The sequence below is a fragment of the Drosophila willistoni genome (assembly GCF_018902025.1).
Source record: "Drosophila willistoni isolate 14030-0811.24 chromosome XL unlocalized genomic scaffold, UCI_dwil_1.1 Seg142, whole genome shotgun sequence".
Taxonomy (NCBI): Eukaryota; Metazoa; Arthropoda; class Insecta; order Diptera; family Drosophilidae; genus Drosophila; species Drosophila willistoni.
Genome location: NW_025814053.1, coordinates 6323718 through 6340767, shown reverse-complemented (window position 1 = coordinate 6340767; position 17050 = coordinate 6323718). Strand labels below are relative to the sequence as shown.

The following is a 17050-nucleotide window of genomic DNA, read 5'->3' as shown; positions in this document are numbered from 1 at the left end:
TTGCAAATCCTTCGTGCATTCGTGACTTTTGTGGGTTTTGCTGCCACAATATTCTGCGATTTGCTAATATAACTCTCCATCTACTAACTCTCCATCCATCTTTATTTTCACTATGTAAATTAGTTAATAGATTACTAAACCATGATGACTAAGAGTTTCATGAAGATGTGCAAAACTTTCGATAAGTTTAAGTTCTAAGCAACTTCAACTCGATCAATTTACCATTTTAAGAAATCGAAATTTTTCGAATTTCAAGCAAGCTTTGATTTTGTAGACTCTAGTATCTGGCATTTAGTTTATGTATTACCGCTTCAGCATTCCTACAGTTCGCATCTTTTCAAACAAATAACGCAAGCCGAATTTTTCTCTTTTTTTTCTACTTTTGTCATACGGGAAAACAGAAAAAATATAAATGTATAAAGCCGCTAGAAAAGTAAATGTAACAATAAAAGAAGCATAACAAAAATTTCAAATAATAATACAGAAAGAACAGAACAGAAAACCAGTAAACCAACAAAATTCAGACAGAAAATTTACCAAAAAAAAAAAAGAAATAAAAAAAATTAAATTGTTTTCGTTATTCGTTTTGGCAAATTTTTGCAAAATTTTTGTTTCCCTAATGTAAACGCAAACCTTTGGAGAAATTATGGAAAATAATACCAATACCAATAAGACCGCTGGCATTTGGAACTCTGTGCCGGACCTTGACGGATCGAATGGAGCATTAAAGGCGCTGGCCAAGAACGTGGCCAACCACATGAAGCTGAATCGTCCGGAAATGAAGCGGGTGGTGGCCAAAGTGGTGGCAGAACGTCATGGTCTTGGCGATGTGGGCGATTACAAGGGCTATATGTATTATGCGAAACCGGATCGCATTAATATGAATCAATTGATAGCGCAATCGAAAGTGGCCTTTGACGAGATGATGCAACAGCAGCGACATCGGGAGAATCTACAGCAGCAGAAGCAGAACGGGCAGCAGCAGCAGCAGCGGAAGGCACTGGGCAAGATGACCGAAGGAAACCGCAGGTCCCAAAGCGGCGGCGGCGGCGGCGGTGTTGGTGGGCCCAGCAAGAAGAAAGCGGTGAGCAGAAAAAGTTCTACGGCTGTTTTTCAATTACAGAATTGGGGCCACAAGAGTCTTAATGGCGTGATTATCGATGAAACTCATTTGCCCCGTGGAGGTAAGGAGATATTGTTGGCAGTCAATCGTCGCATGGTTGCCATGGATCCTGGTTCCAATAAAAAGAAAAAGAAGACTAAGATGCCTTCAGCTGTGCCAGTTAAGAAGCTACCAAGAAAGTTAAAACCCACATCAGCCATGAAGAAGACGTCGTCATCGTCATCGTCGTCGACGACACGGCCGCCAGTTGTCGTTAAGAAAGCTTCAGTTAGGAAGATTCCGGCCAAGGGAGCCGCCAATCCAATAGTACCCAAGGTGGTGGATTTGCCGCCGTCGCCGCTCAAAGATGAAGCGTATCGCCTGCCAGCTGGGTCCTCGTTTCATCCACTGCCTGCTAATCCCATCGAGAGTGACACCAAGAAGCCGTCGGCTCGATCCAAGAGTAAGATTTCAATCAATCAAAAACAAACTGTCCAGCGTCAGCGCAACTACGACAAACCCTGGCTGGTAGGACGCCACAAGCGTCACAATCGCCACAAGACTGAAGGTGGTGGTGGCGGTGGTGCTCCTGCGGCTGCTGCTGTGGGTGCTGGCGGTGATGCTGAGGGCCTAGATAAAAGTTCCGGAAGAAAATTGCCAAGCCCAGCACTCAAACGTCCACGGACTCGCGTCAGTCATCAGTCTGCGGGTGGTGCTGGTGCCACTAACCAAAAGCTGAAAGAAGCTCCTAGCAAATTTAACGTATCCAAGACTGCTATTTCTAGTCGGGCCAATCCCAAGCCAAAAGGTGGCAAATCAAAGACAAAGCAGGTCAAGCAACAGTCCCAAGCAGTCTCAACATCTCAGGGAAGTCGCAAAGAGACCAACACCACGACACCCCAAAATCGTGGCAGTCGGGCTAATAAGGTTTTCCAGGCTCGTCTAATCAAGGATATGCTGCGCGAGGAAGCAATCGATGAACCTGAGCGTCTAGAAGCAGGCTCCATTCGTCGCCCCACACGTGGCGGCAAGAAGCGACGCGAGAAGAAACCGAAAATGGATGCCCATCAGCAACAGGAGGAGGAGGAGGATGCAGATGCGGCAGCGACTGTTATTGAGGTATGTGCCGATAAGGCAATGCAACAGCAAGCAAAACCATCGAAAGCAAGCAAAACCAAGTTGAAAGTGAAACCAAAGGACAAGCCGGCACCCAAAAATTCACGCTTCAAACGTATACCCAAGGTGGCTAATTCGAGCCCAAAGGATTCCAGTCCAAAGGCTGCCAATTCAAAGGCTGCCAATTCAAAGGCTGCCAATTCAAAGGCTGCCAGTCCAAAGGCTGCCAGTCCAAAGGCCACATTTGCTCTGGCTTCCCCACAAAATCATCCATCCACCAAGCCGATCAATCCACACCCAAAACCAAGGTATCTGTTGCGCACCCGTCGCGTTCCAGTGGCCAGTAGTCTGGGTAGCATCGGAAATTTGCGGTGGAATAAGAAAAATGGTGGTGGTGGTGGTGGTGGTGCTGCTGCTGCTGCTAGTGGTGCTGGTGGTGGCACCTCTACCTCAATTTTGACGCCGGCCAAGCGAAATCTAACCATTGCGTTTATGAATAAACGCCTGGAGGAGCGCCATCAACGCAATCAAGTGTTGGTTCCCTGGAAATAGGACGACTAATCTATCTTTGTAATCGATGGGACGAACCGGGGGCTGTGGCTATCATAATCTCCATTCGTTTCAAGTCTTTATGTTAAGATTTACTTAATTTATTTTTCTTTGTTTTGGCATAGTTCACTCAAATAATTCAATATGCATATATATGCAAAGCCTTATAAATGATGATTTAATTCAAAAATGGCCAACATTGCATATTCACATATGTATGTATAGATTAAATAAAAAGAACATATATATATGTAGTTAGAATTCCCAACCACTTTTAGCCTTGAAGATATGGTATGGCCATTAGCAAAGTCTGCTGATGATAGAACTTGGTGGTTCTTGAAATGGCCATACAGACAACCTGCCCACCTGCGATTAAAAATCTTATAAATTAGTAAGATTTATTGACCTCAAGCCGGCTAAAACCCAGTTTAAACCAGAGGGCCGGGGCTAACTTCGACTGCGTCAAACTTTGTATACCCTTGCAACTGTTTCGTTAACTCTTTCCTTAGCCATAGCCATCAATGTGGAAAAATGTTAATCCTTAGCCTAAAAAGGATAATCCCTATCCTTAAATAACGAAGATATTGATCAAAGTCACTGTTTTCGACCGATCGTTCCTATGGAAGCTATATGATATAGTTACCCAATACTTATAAAATTCGGCACAGTCATTAATAGATATATTAAACTAACATATATTTAATTTGAAAGCAATCGCCTTAAAAGTAACGAAGTTATTGACAAAAGTCACTGTTTTCGAAAGATCGTTCCTATGGGAGCTATGTGATATAGTCGCCTGATCTTCATTAAATTTGGCACACTCGTTTATAGGTGTAATAAACTAACCAATATAAAATTTCACAACAAAAGCTCAGAAAATAACGAAGTTATTGAGAAAAGTCACTGTTCGTGACTTTGCCGTTTGTATGGAAGCTATATGATATATAGCCGGATCGGACCCGGCTGAGTCCGAGATATACAACCCCTGCAGTACATACGAGCCTACATGCAAAATTCTGTAGTTCCAACGGTCTAGGAGGAGTTTGCGCTGAATCAGACGGACGGACATGGCTATTTGAACTCGTCTCGTCGTGCTGATCAAGAATATATATGTATACTTTATATGGTCGGAAATGCTTCCTTCTATGCGTTGCACACTTCTGACCAAAATTAATATACCCTTTTTGCAAGGGTATAAAAGTAAAACATAACTAAGGAAAAATGGAAATGGAAAATAGAAATGAAAGAATTACAAATTTTATGCTCATTTTGAGGTTTTCTGGCTAATTAGCTTGGACCATGTGAAAACATATGCCCAAAAAATCCGCTCCGAATCGAACAAATCTCACATGATCATAGCAAGCGGGTTTTTTGGGCAAATCCATCAGAGTTGGCCTTGACATCGAATCTTTTCCCCAAAAAATCAACGTACCAAATGCCGACTCAAGCATTATTCAGTTTGTTTTTAGGACTTCAGGCAGTAACATATAAAAGTCTTACATTTTGTAAACTCTTCAAATAAAAAGTTTTCCGTAAGTGACTGGGTCGAAAGAAAAAGGTAAATTCAGGATAACAAACAATTCTTATTTCAGAACTACTTCCAAGGATATTTTATTCTCGGAACTGAACTGGGACACTCTTCTCCGCGAGATCCTCCACGAAGTCTGAAGTCGGGCAAGATGTCAACCTCAAAGTTTCTTGGCACACGTCAACTCCTGGGCTCGATGACCAGGAACTCGTCGTCGAAGAAATTATCAGCTGCTTACCGTCTGGTCGATGCCAAACGGGTCTCCGCCGCTACCCGGAATGGCGTCGATGAGGTGGAATCGCCTGTAACCCAACCGACGAAATTTAAGACAGGAAAGTTTGGACAAGCCCGGGATAAGAAGGCTTTGAAGAATCTTAATGAGCTGTTTGTCTACGAGTCGACCTTGTCCGACGAAATGGCATCGAAGGAAGAGCTTATCAAGAAGTATAAAGATATGCTGGAGGAAGTGAAAAAAAGGGAGCAAAATGCAAAATGAACTATAGATTTTGGCACGAACAATTTATAATTTGGAACTCCTTTAGATATTTGTAAATTTGTAATGAAATTTTAAAAATTCTACAAGTAGCTAAAACTTCGAAATATATATGGATGCATTACGATTTGTTGGTTTTTGTCTGATAATTGTTCGACTCAATCTGTCGATGATGGGATTAGTCATTCATGAAAAGTTATTGTAATTTCTGTTCTATATCTCTTTGAATATGAAAGTATACAACAATAAAGCGGCCTCAATTACTGACTGGGGCCCGGTGGAGCAAGGGTATAAAAAATAAGGATATATATATGAGTTTATATACAGCTCAATAAATTGTCAAGTTGGGTTGATTTTTGTCACGTTTTCGAATCATTCAAAAGCGGCCACCAAGGTTGTCCAATTGTGGCCAAGCTACAGGCTCATGAGAAAATGAATAAAAGGGAAAAATTTGTAGTTTCCCTATGTAAAGTGGGTCCCTAAAGGGTTAAGAATTTGAGCCACTCTTTTCAAGTAGTTCCAAGCCTGGAAAAACTCTCATAACCTGCGACAATTGAAATCCAAACATCTCCCTCAACTATCGGTATCCATTCTGTGTGTCTTGACGAGAAAGTCCTGAGAAAGTCATCTTGTTTGTTGTTAGCTTTAAATTTAAAGTACTCACTAACCGTATCAATATATTTGTACCGATTTCTTTATCCTTCCCCCCAACCAATCGACTAGCGCAGAGCTCATCGTTTGCTGTCAAAAATTTTTCCATGCATGCAACAGCAGCGAAACAACAGCATTAAATTCCATGGGGAGTCAAAAGCCAGGGCAAAAAAAAAAACCGAAAAAAATAAACGTAGAAAAAAAACAAGCTCATAATTTAACTCGGTAAACTTTTGCGCCTTTTGTTCGGCTTTCGCCTTTCACTACACAAGTTATTGAAAATCGCGCAAGGGTTGCCAGCAGAGAGTACCTTCCCCCCAATATACCCCCCCCCCCCCCCCCCCCCCCCCCCTACACTCACACACAGACACCAAGCCAAAGGAAAGGGTTCGAAATTGAAAAAGAAAGCGAATGTCAGGTGGCGCTGGGCATGGTGGGGGAGGGGGCAAAAACGTTTGCGGGGAATGGGTGATTTAGTGTTAAATAAAAACTTTTAAATTGCCATTTGATCGTTTGTTTAGCGACAATAATGTCGTCGTTGTTGTTGTTGTTGTTTCTGTTTTTTTTTCTCCCTTTCTTGTTTGCCTTCAATTGAATGCGGCCTGAGCTGGCCTGGCCTAGCTTGGTTTTTGGTCTTGGGTCCTGTGACAGGTTTATAGGTCGTCGTCGACGTCGTCGTCATCGCTTCCTTCCTTGTGCGGGAGTGAACAGCAACGAAGGGAGACAACGGCGTGACAATGACATTGTTTCGCTGACAGTTGTAGCAAATTTATTGAAAAGGTGTTCCCTGGTATTTGTTTCATTTTCCACTTTGGCGTTTTTTTTCGTTTTCTTGTCCTCTCATCCCCTTTCTCAATGCTCTGTGTGTGTCTTTAGGAATTGTCAAAAATTTATTGATATGTTGAAATTGCTTCTTGGGGCACAAACCTTGACAGCTCAATTTTATTTTTTTCTTTCCATTTTTTTGTTTTTTTTTTTGCGTCAACATTCGTCCGCTCATTGTAGTAAATTTGACAGCAATTGTTTTGTTTGACAGTTTGTCGTCTCGGTAAAAATGATGATGTCAATATGCAAAGCAGTTTTGCCCAATACTGGAGGGCGATGCCAAAAGCACTCCGAGTGAGCCAGTGGCGGCGGTGGCGGCATATGTGGAACGAAAGCATTGTGGATATGTGAGTTATTGAAGCATGGCTGGAATTTGACAGGCAGCTTTCGACTTTGCAAAAAAACAAGAAAAGAAAAATATGCAAAAATACAAAACAAAAAAAAAAATGGTCCACAAAAGAGTTTCATTTCCCCTCATACATACATACATACATTGGTATGATCAGGATTGATCAACTGGTATAACATATCAAGCCACAAAGCATTGAAATGAAGGCCAACAACAACACTTGGTCGCTTTCATCAAGCAATTTTAGACCACTAAGTAAAAGTTTCCTGAAACATAGTGATGACAAATGCATTGATTAATCGATAATTCAATCAAATGAGTAAACGATGGGAACATGCAAATAATCGATAATAATTAACCCTCTAACAAGGGGAACTTCAAGTATGCGAATCACCGATTAGGATCAATTTTGGATATGTTGTAGAATACCCCTTTATTTGAAAACTGTGTGAATTATTTCGGCGCAGTATTCTATATTTTCCTAATAAATCGGCTTTAAAGTTATAGCTTTGGTGACTTATAGACTTATAGAGGTCCTGCCTAAAATTGACAAATCTCTGGTTCAACCCCTGGCTGAAACTATTTCACACAGTTTCAAATGACGGGTTATTCTATTCTACAACATATCCAAAATTTATTCAAATCGGTGATTCGTATACCCCTTGTAAGACTTAAGAGTGCCTGAAGGCACGCATATCGATAATTAATAAAAACATTAATATTGACCATTTTTGAAATCATTTGGGCAATTATTTAATGTTAAAAAGATTAATTTGTTTATTCCTAACTTAAATAAATTTTTAAAAATTTTCCAAACAGTATTAGTTTTCATTGTTTGTTATATTTAATGACAATCGATTAACAACTCACGAGAACTTAATTTTAAACTTATCGATAAGTGCCGAACACACTGATTAATCGATGGAAGCAAATAATCGATAACAATTAAACAGTCCATAACCTGCAAGGCAAATCTCAGTTGTAAGAAAAAGTAATTCGAATTAGAATGAGAACTTAATTTTAAGCCTATCAATAAGTGCCTTAAGGTCCCTATCGATAAGTGCCTTAACGTCCTTTAGCAACTTGTTGATCGACCCTCGTTGTCATAATTCAATTGAATTCCATCAACTTGACTTCCAGAGCCACCATTTTAACTTGTTTTTTTTTTTTGTGTTATTTGCTTATTCTTAATATTTATGCTTTGCTAGTTACCCCAAAGGCACCAATACAAAAACATACAGATACATATAGCAATATTTTTTATGAGACTGTTTCGTTTTTCGCTTAATCGCACTAGAAAAATCTCTAGAAATGGCTATAAAGCAGAAGTCGAGGTGGAAGGAAAGAGAAGCGAATAGGGAAACAAAAAATAAACAAACAAACGAAAAAAAAAACCTGCCGAGCGTTCAACTTGAAAATATGCCAAAAGACAATTGGTTGTCGGTTTCGAGTTTGGGTTTGAGTTTAAGTTGAAGTTTTGGGCTGGGTTGGGTATAACCAAGCGAACTCCTAGGGCTGGTCGTGGCAGTGGCAGCAATGAGTCGACGATTTGCCCCAATCTCATACGGTGGCAGAGCCAAAGTTGTCTTTTAGACTTCTTCTAGTTTTCTTCAATGTTAAGCGAAGCGTGAATATTATTAGAGAGCAACAGCAACAACAGCAGCAGCAGCAACATTTATTAATAATTACCACACAGAGCGATGGGAAGTGCAGAGAAAGAGGAGGAGGGGGAGAATATAGTTGGTAAAAAGCTATAGCCATACATTAGGTATGTAAGTCTGTAGTTGTAGTAGTAGTAGGAAATTTATTTGTTATTTATCTCTTTGACATTATGCATGAATAACAATAAAATTATAAGTAGCAAAAGCAAAAATTCACCATCATAAAGGTAGCGACAATCGATAATACCTACCTGGGATGCAACTATTTCGATAAGAGCAAATAAAATCTATCGAATGTTTGATTCAATCGGTTGATTACCTTTGCTTAGTTTTGACTTATCGACTTTTTGTGTTCTGTTTTCATAATCTATAAACTAATGTAATAGAGGTTCCTCGAATCGCTACAATTCAAGCTTATCGACTTGCCTAATATGCCTTGCCCACAAAGAAGTAGAAGGGTATAATTATAACAATCCATTCGCTTTGTGGTTCTCAGGTGGCTTCAATAGATTTAGATCACTTTTTGGTTGGACCATAAGAAGAAGGAGAAGAAGGCAGAATACATAGTCTGGAGAAAAGACTCGTAAAAATAATAATGAGCTCGGCACGACGATGGCGACAATCATGTGGAAATGTTGCAGATGAAGTTGTTGGCTTTCTTGGAGTTTGAATATGTACATATATCCAACCCACATACATATACATACACATTGTAGTGGATCATTACAATTGTTTGAGGAGAATAAGAATACTTTGACTTTAAATGATGCTCTTGCAATCTTTTCTCTCTCTCTCTCTCTATCTCTCTCTCTGTCTCTTTTATTGACTTTTGGGTAGCTTGTCAAGTGAGATTTACTTTATTTTTTCTTTATTTATTCTATTGCTGTTAGACAAGTACTAGTTATCAGCCTGCAAACAAAGACTTTTGATTGTGATTATTTTTCCTATTTACTTACTAACTTCCCTTCAAGTATTTAGTCAAAAAAAAAAAAAAACATAGAGGAAAAAACGACCAAACGACAACAAACGAAATCACAAATTATTCTTGGAAATCAACCTCATGGCTTTGGCATGTTGTTGCTGCTGCTGCGGTTGCTGCTGCTGCTGCCTCCTCCTATCTTATCAACAACCAGCCCAAAATCTTTAACAAAAAGACGAGAGACGAACACAAAAAAAAACCCAAATACAACACCCCCGTAAATGCACGCAAACCCTCGCTGATGAAGTTCAAACAGAAATAAATTCGACAAAAGAGAGAAAAAAAAACAACATTAAATAAAGAAAATGCTCTTATCAGGAGCAGAGCATGTGTGTGTGTGTGTGTGTGTGTCTGCTTTGTCAGTGATATTTTTGTACTGTGTATTGTTGATTGTTCAGTTTAAAACTATTTGATATTTGCCCAAGACGATCAACAGGTGGCAAACGACAAGTCCGCCGAGTCGTCATCAAGCTGTCTCAGCATCCCCCCCACCCCCCACCCCGTCCTAGAAAAAACTTAACTGCATTGCATTGCAATTGCGACATTTTCAACCGAGAGATAACACACACACGACTTCATCGACTTACTCTACGAAGAACTTACATACATCATTTTACACTGTGGGTATACTTTTTGGTTTAACTGTTTGAGATTAAATCACGATCAAACTACTTTTCAATTCGATTCAATTCGAATTTTATTTCACATTTAAAGCTATAAGTTTTAAGTAGAGAAACTGTGTTTAGGCTTATGCTTTTCATCTGGGGATATTGCAAGGGTTTATAGTCTAGTGATTCGTAAGATCAAACTACTATATCACATAGACGTAAAAGGAATGTTAAGAAGTAAGAAGAAATCCTAATTATTTCCAATTTGATGCATGTAACTAAGAGTAAAAGAAAAACTTGTAAGGGTATTAAAATTTCAACATGCCAGAAATTGATTCAGCCAGGAAATCTATTTCAAGGAATCTATTGATGACCTGATTCAGCCAAATGTCAAATTTTTGTATGTATAATATTTATTATACATTAAAATTTACATCTAAGAAGAGGAGAGACACATTTGATTTTTCAAGTTGTTCAAAAATGGGTGAGATATACGAGAACTTAACCAATGTCTATGGATAGTCCCATTATTACAAAGGTCGGTTTCGTTGTATTTAAGACTTAAATAGGTAATGCGTTGAAGGCACTGGTAACTACTACAATCTAATCGTGTGAGGATTACCAATTTGTCACTTTGGTATACAATGTAAACACAAAAAGCACCGATCGGTCGGATATGGCTAAAATCTACTATTAAATCTATTGATCATTTAGGTACACGCCGCATTTTCAACAAAATGGCATTCCGAAGGTCTCGGAAATCATTGCTAGCCTCGATCTCATTACGGCACTTGCCCTGGATCCGATAAAGCCCCAAACTGATTTCTGACGCGACAAATCCTGCTCCAAGTCATACGGTAGGCCCAAATCGACCAACTTGTCAACCTCATCCTGGGTAAAGGTGCGTTGCTCCTCCATTAGAAATTCTGCGTATTTCTCATATATTTCCAAATACATTTCAGCTTCGTTTTTATCGCCGGACCGCTGAAGCTCCAACAATTTGCTTGCCGGTGCATCCAATAAAGTTTCATGAACACTATTTGTGAGTGTGTAACTGCGATGCTCTTCTTCTGCTGTCATATCAGAGCATCCGCAGAAGCACATGATTAGCCTCACTTGTTCTTGTACGAACACGCCGCCATAGTAATAATAAGTTCCCGGTTTTCTTCTTATAGCTACTTTATCTTTATTCAAATGTTACCTAATTTCAAATAGATCAATCAATTATCACATAAAACTTTACTGAAATCAACTGCTTATATAGACAATATTTAAATAAGAATTTTAGTGTATGAAATTGAAAATTGTTCGTCTCACATGGCCAATTGAGAAATAAATTCAACAGGTTGCAACAGAAAAGATATTCAAAAAACTAAATTCCAGCAATTTTTTGAGGAAGATAATTTCTCACAGAAACAACAACAAAGCAACACCCCTTGACACTTTCCTCTCTTCTTCTCCATCGCTTTTAAAGTCAACGCTTAGAGTAACTCTTATTGCCGCCTCCTATGGCCCGTTGCATTTGAGAAATTTCAATAATTAAGGCTCATTAAAAGTGTTCAGGTAATGGCAGTTGAATACAACGAAAACAAAAAACCAAAAAAACAAAAAAAAAAAGTAGAAAAAACAAGAAACACAACCCACCTAACACTTCCGATTATGAAATTTTCATTTGACAAATTATTGTTGGTGTTGGTTCGTTTTTTGTGGGCAACGGTAATCATAACAGGGAAAATATCTATAATGTAATTACGAGCAGATCGCGGTGACTGCGAGGAAAAATTAACTAACTCTAACTGAACATCGGTCCCAAGTCGCATCAAGTGAAACAAACATGAAAATGATCAGACAACAAACTCCAACTCCAAATCCAACTCTGACGACTTTGTCGTCTTCGTCTACATTTACGTCTCTGTCTCCGTCTCCCGACACCTTCGTCATCGTCTCCGTCTCCGACTCATTAAAACAATTTTAAAAAATAATACAAAATAATGACAATAAATTATGATTACGCTTGACAGTGACAGTGGCCACGAATGGGTGAATGGGTGGATGGTGTGGACTCTGAGCACACAAGCGACGCTATAGACAACCACTTCGAGTTGGTCGGTCTACGCCTATGTACAGGAACACAGGTATAAGTAGTAAATACAGGTGCAAGCAGCGTCACCGGCTAGTGACGATGAGCAGCCACAGCCACAAGAGCCACAAAGAAAAAGAGGAAGATGACAACGACGCCAACTGCGACGGCGACTGCGACACCCAAGAATCACTCAACTGTGGCCGAAAAGTTCGTTGATCACTCGCGTTCTTATGTGGCTGACATTAGCCATGAGAAAAACGAGCGACGACGACAATCATTTGAAATCTATAATAAAAAAGAGAACCAAACATCTTTTCAGCCAGTATATATTTGTCAAAAACGTTTTACATTAGTAAAAATTTAGAATAAATTTAAGCAATATCCTGCTGTAAGCCAAAATGTAAAATTTCCATGGCAAAACCTTTTTTTCACTTTGTTGTCTCTATTTTCCCTTCAGTGTAACTTTCTCCAGCAGATCGTGATAGTTCTCCAGAAGCCTTTTATTCTTCTCCTTTGTAGCGGATAATTCCTGGGACAAGTTCACTAACTCGCTGGCCAACTGATGCGGTTGACTCATGGTCTTCAGTAAGTCCTTCACAGAGTTATAACGGCGATTCGGAATAGGACGGGCCGATTCAGGCCGCCTGAACGGCAGACGGGCAATCTTTGGGTGCTGACACTTCTCGGTCTGCAACCTTTTTACATTCTCCGTAACTTGCGCCTTTCTCAACCTCCTTTGTTCCTGTTCGCTTCGTTTTAAGGGCAAACACTGAGCACGCCCAAAAGACATGGGCGTGGGCACTGGCTTTTCCACCTCATCGACGCCATTCCGGGTGGCGGCGGAGACCCGTTTGGCATGGACTAGACGGTAAACGGCTGATGATTTATTCGACGATGCGTTCCGGCATATGCTGTGGATTGCAGAGGTGGTCATCGACCCCAGGAGACGCCGTGTGCCAAGCACCTTTGGGGTTGACATCTTTCCCGACTTCAGACTTCGTGGAGGATCTCGTGGAGAAGAGTGTCCCAGTTCAGTCCCGAGAATAAAATATCCTTGGAAGTAGTTCTGAAATAAGAATTGTTTGTTATCCTGAATTTACCTTTACTTTTGACCATCGACTTACGGAAAAATTTTTATATCAAGAGTTTACAAAATGTTTTTTTTTTTTTTTTTACTTTTTTCAGGTTTGCAGTACTAATACTAAAAATTTATAAAAATTTAGTTCTTTATATAATGTTTCTGGTTGAAGTTTCAAAACAAACTGAATAATACTCGGGTCGGCATTTGGTACGTTGATTTTTAGGCCAAAAAGTTCGATGTCAAGGCCAACTCTGATGGATTTGCCTAAAAAACCCGCTTGCTGTGATTGAATAGGGTTTCGTATATTGGCATAGTTCGATATCATGATATCGATGACTTGTGTTAGGAACAATCGAACTTGTGAGTGCTTTCATGATGGCTTATCAGAGCAAAATGGAAAGAGTACACGGCAACATCTGATGATTCAATCACTTGGAAAAAACCAAATAAATGGTGAATATTACGATCTGGCTTAGTCTGAGGCGCCGCTCATTTCGCAGGTGGCTAGGGGAATGAAGGGGGATGTGTGGAAGTGTGTGTGGGGGGATACACAAGCCATGACAAGCCATTGACAAAGTCACGTAAATCTTAACGCAATCGAATAAAAGTTCCATCGAAAACGAGGGAATTTTTATCAAAACTCCATTAAAATCAAATTGAGGGGCCAGCAGACAAGACAAACAACAGCAACAACCACAACAACAAACAAGTTAATAAGGAACACATCACGGGGCAATACATCAGTCGACGCGCTGTCGAATCTTGTCAAATGCAATGAACGGCATGGCACATAACATAAAAATCTTCTCTCTCGTCGTCTCGAATCGTTAAAAATGCATCATCATCAACAATTTTTTTTTTTTTTCCATTTCATCTTCCTTTTGACTCTGGACTGTGTGTGTGTGTGTGTGTGTGTCTCTGGTTTGATGCATATTTAATGTAAAGAGGAGACTCTCCTCCAAGTTTAACTGCAAAGTGCGACATAAAAATTGATTTAGTCTTAACGGCTGGATGGCTGGTCGGCAAACTGCAAAGCAAATGGGCCACATAAGTATTGGCAGTTGGTATGGCTCAATTAGAGGGCGTTAAATTGCGCCGCAATCATCAAGAAATGCGATGGAGAGTTGTCATGGAGGTTGGCAGGTGAATAGGAAACAGAGGAACAGCAACGGATATCCTCTGTAATTTGTAATCAACATATATATGTATATATATGACCTGTGACCTGTGATCTCTGATCTGTGCGTTATTTACTATACTTTGATCCTTTTGTCGGCACACGCCTAAACCGACCAACCGACCGACAGACCGACCGACCGACCGACCTCCTGCTATTTATTTGCTCCGCTCTCATTAGCAGTACGAGGTTAACCGCAGGTACCACCGAGCGAGAAAGATAGATAGAGAGAGAGAGAGAGAGGGAGATGGAAAAAGGACTTTAAATTGATAAAACAAGTACCAAGAAATTGCGGCACAAATAATTTCACAAGCAAATATGAAAATTCTATTGGTCTTCTTTCTGGATCGGCAAAAAATCTAATCACTGAACTGTTGCTTCCTGGAACAGGTCCTCTGTTTAATCCCTGCCCCAGCCCATTGCGTTGACTTTGTCGGTGAAAGTAACTACAAATCTTTGGCAACTTTCATAAATTAGTCATTGAACTCAAAGGCGAGAGCAACTCATGGTATAAACACACACAAAAAAAGAAGCTAACAAATGGTAATAATAATAAACTAAATGCCAGGCATAACTAATTTTTGTTGCTGTTGTTGGTTGTGTTTTTGTTTTTAGTGTGAATCTCTAACGCTAAAGTTTAAAACAATATACGCATAATAATAGTAGGTAGTCAAATCTACGCTTTAATAACTCGCCAAAAACTCTGCCCCTCCGCCACAAAGAAAAAAAAAGAAAACTTTGCTAATGCCCTGCAAAACATTGAATGGGGCATATGTCTATGCTTAGAAAAGGCAACATTAACACATTTTCTTTCTCTTTCTCTCTCTCTATATATCTCTCTCTTTCTCTCTTATTTCATCTATAGACAAGATGTAAGTATAATATACTTTAGGACAACTTTGTTTCCCTTCCAAAAGGCGAAATTTTACCTTTTGATCGACATAAGATTAATATAAGAACCAAATGTCCCCTTAAAAATTATGAGCTGGATCTGCCATCAAAAGTCTAAAATAGTTTATTGTAGTATTTATCAATAGCTCTTGAGTTTCGAAACAAATTTTCAACTTATGAAGAGAAACCACGATCGCTATATATACATAGTGGGCCCATTTGTTGGTCGACATCACGTAAATATTCGTAATTTATGCAAAAGAGCAACAAACATTAACCCGACTATAACCGACCAAGCGAAGTCCAACATGGACTTGGCATTATATATGCATATCAAAAGAAATTCAGTTCATATGCTGCGGGTGGAAATGGGGGCGCTTGAGGAGCGCGACTGTTAGGGCATTCACATAATTTCCCATGGCTCACGCTAATTAGCCAAAAAACGAAAAAAAAAAAAAAAAAACCCTCTAACAATGAGCATAAAATTTGATATTCTTTTATTTCTATTTTCTATTTCCATTTGTGTTTAATCTTTTTTTGTTTTTGTTAACTCATATTAGAGGCATTCGTCCAGAAAACGAAATTCAAAAATGGCTAAATAACCAAACCAGGCAAGCAGGTGGATTTCCAGAGCAGATAAGAGAGTAAGGGGGGAGGGGAGTTGAGGGTTGCTGGAGTTTGAATATTTCGATTAACAATTCTACTATTCTTGCTTAATACTTTATGAACTAAATTCTATATGTTTCTTCAATTTTTAATGGACTGCAATTGATTGGAAAGCATCGTACTTTTAGGATTAAATCAAATGTGTATCCTGTCCAATCTATAATATAGTGCTATGAACAGTTCCAACCTACACTAAAAACCCGAAGAACTCAAACCCGATGAACATATTTTCACGACCGACTTCTGATTTCCAGTAAGTCCGATACAGATTGAGCCGAACACCAATTATCGTAATGCATCAATATATATTTCAAAGTTTTAGCTACTTGTAGAATTTTTAAAATTTCATTACAAATTTACAAATATCTAAAGGAGTTCCAAATTATAAATTGTTCGTGCCAAAATCTATAGTTCATTTTGCATTTTGCTCCCTTTTTTTCACTAGCTCCAGCAGATCTTCATAGTTCCTGATAATCTTCCTTCCTTCCTTCGATGCCATTTCGTCGGTCAAGGTCAACAACTCGTAGACCGACAGCTCTTTAACATTCTTCAAAGCCTTCTTATTCCGGGCTTGTCCAAACTTTCCTATCTTAAATTTCGTCGGTTGGGTTACAGGCGATTCCACCTCCTCGACGCCATTTCGGGTGGCGGCGGAGACCCGTTTGGCATCGACGACACGGTAAGCGGCTGATAATTTCTTCGACGACGAGTTCCTGGTCATCGAGCCCAGGAGTTGACGTGTGCCAAGAAACTTTGAGGTTGACATCTTGCCCGACTTCAGACTTCGTGGAGGATCTCGCGGAGAAGAGTGTCCCAGTTCAGTTCCGAGAATAAAATATCCTTGGAAGTAGTTCTGAAATAATTGTTTGTTATCCTGAATTTACCTTTTTCTATCGACCCAGTCACTTACGGAAAACTTTTTATTTGAAGAGTTTACAAAATGTAAGACTTTTATATGTTACTGCCTGAAGTCGTAAAAACAAACTGAATAATGCTTGAGTCGGCATTTGGTACGTTGATTTTTTGGGGAAAAGATTCGATGTCAAGGCCAACTCTGATGGATTTGCCCAAAAAACCCGCTTGCTATGATCATGTGAGATTTGTTCGATTCGGAGCAGATTTTTTGGGCATATGTTTTCCCATGGTCCAAGCTAATTAGCTAGAAAACCTCAAAATGAGCATAAAATTTGTAATTCTTTTATTTCTATTTTCTATTACCATTTTTCCTTTAGTTATGTTTTATTTTTTTTGTTTTTGTGTTAGCTCATATTAGACGCATTCGTCCAGAAAA

At 39.5% G+C, this 17050-nt stretch overlaps 3 protein-coding genes, 1 long non-coding RNA gene and 1 pseudogene across 6 annotated transcripts; 2 read left to right on the top strand and 3 right to left on the bottom strand.

The window, feature by feature from the left end:
* Positions 1–289: 289 nt before the first annotated feature.
* LOC26529775 (nucleolar protein dao-5) lies at positions 290–2938 on the top strand. The gene has a single exon (XM_023176962.2). It carries the CDS (start codon positions 647–649, stop codon positions 2768–2770), a length of 2124 nt encoding a protein of 707 aa, XP_023032730.1. The 5' UTR covers positions 290–646; the 3' UTR covers positions 2771–2938.
* A 1280-nt stretch (positions 2939–4218) lies between these two features.
* Positions 4219–4915, top strand: LOC6644509. The gene is made up of 2 exons (XM_015177943.3): positions 4219–4299; positions 4360–4915. Exon 2 carries the CDS (start codon positions 4447–4449, stop codon positions 4789–4791), a length of 345 nt encoding a protein of 114 aa, XP_015033429.1. The 5' UTR covers positions 4219–4299; positions 4360–4446; the 3' UTR covers positions 4792–4915.
* A 1317-nt stretch (positions 4916–6232) lies between these two features.
* On the bottom strand, positions 6233–6849 carry LOC124460571. The gene is made up of 3 exons (XR_006954473.1): positions 6749–6849; positions 6367–6655; positions 6233–6309 (listed from the first exon to the last, which is right to left on the bottom strand). It is a non-coding gene; the product is annotated as an uncharacterized LOC124460571 (long non-coding RNA).
* A 3718-nt stretch (positions 6850–10567) lies between these two features.
* LOC26529481 lies at positions 10568–11802 on the bottom strand (annotated as a pseudogene).
* A 450-nt stretch (positions 11803–12252) lies between these two features.
* On the bottom strand, positions 12253–16750 carry LOC6644510. Of its 3 annotated transcripts, none has more exons than XM_047011572.1 (2): positions 16670–16744; positions 12253–13010 (listed from the first exon to the last, which is right to left on the bottom strand). In XM_047011572.1, exon 2 carries the CDS (start codon positions 12921–12923, stop codon positions 12387–12389), a length of 537 nt encoding a protein of 178 aa, XP_046867528.1. In that variant the 5' UTR covers positions 12924–13010; positions 16670–16744; the 3' UTR covers positions 12253–12386. The 3 variants fall into 3 exon arrangements, with proteins under 3 accessions (XP_046867528.1, XP_015033390.1, XP_015033464.1); XM_015177904.2 differs by lacking the exon at positions 16670–16744 and adding an exon at positions 13069–13096; XM_015177978.3 differs by lacking the exon at positions 12253–13010 and adding an exon at positions 16083–16612 and having other exon boundaries at positions 16670–16750.
* Positions 16751–17050: the final 300 nt, after the last annotated feature.

Bases quoted from the DNA above. Each gene is read 5' to 3' on its own strand.
- LOC6644509 (XM_015177943.3), top strand. From the start codon at position 4,447: ATGTCAACCTCAAAGTTTCTTGGCACACGTCAACTCCTGGGCTCGATG.
- LOC6644510 (XM_047011572.1), bottom strand. From the start codon at position 12,923: ATGTCAACCCCAAAGGTGCTTGGCACACGGCGTCTCCTGGGGTCGATG.
- LOC26529775 (XM_023176962.2), top strand. From the start codon at position 647: ATGGAAAATAATACCAATACCAATAAGACCGCTGGCATTTGGAACTCT.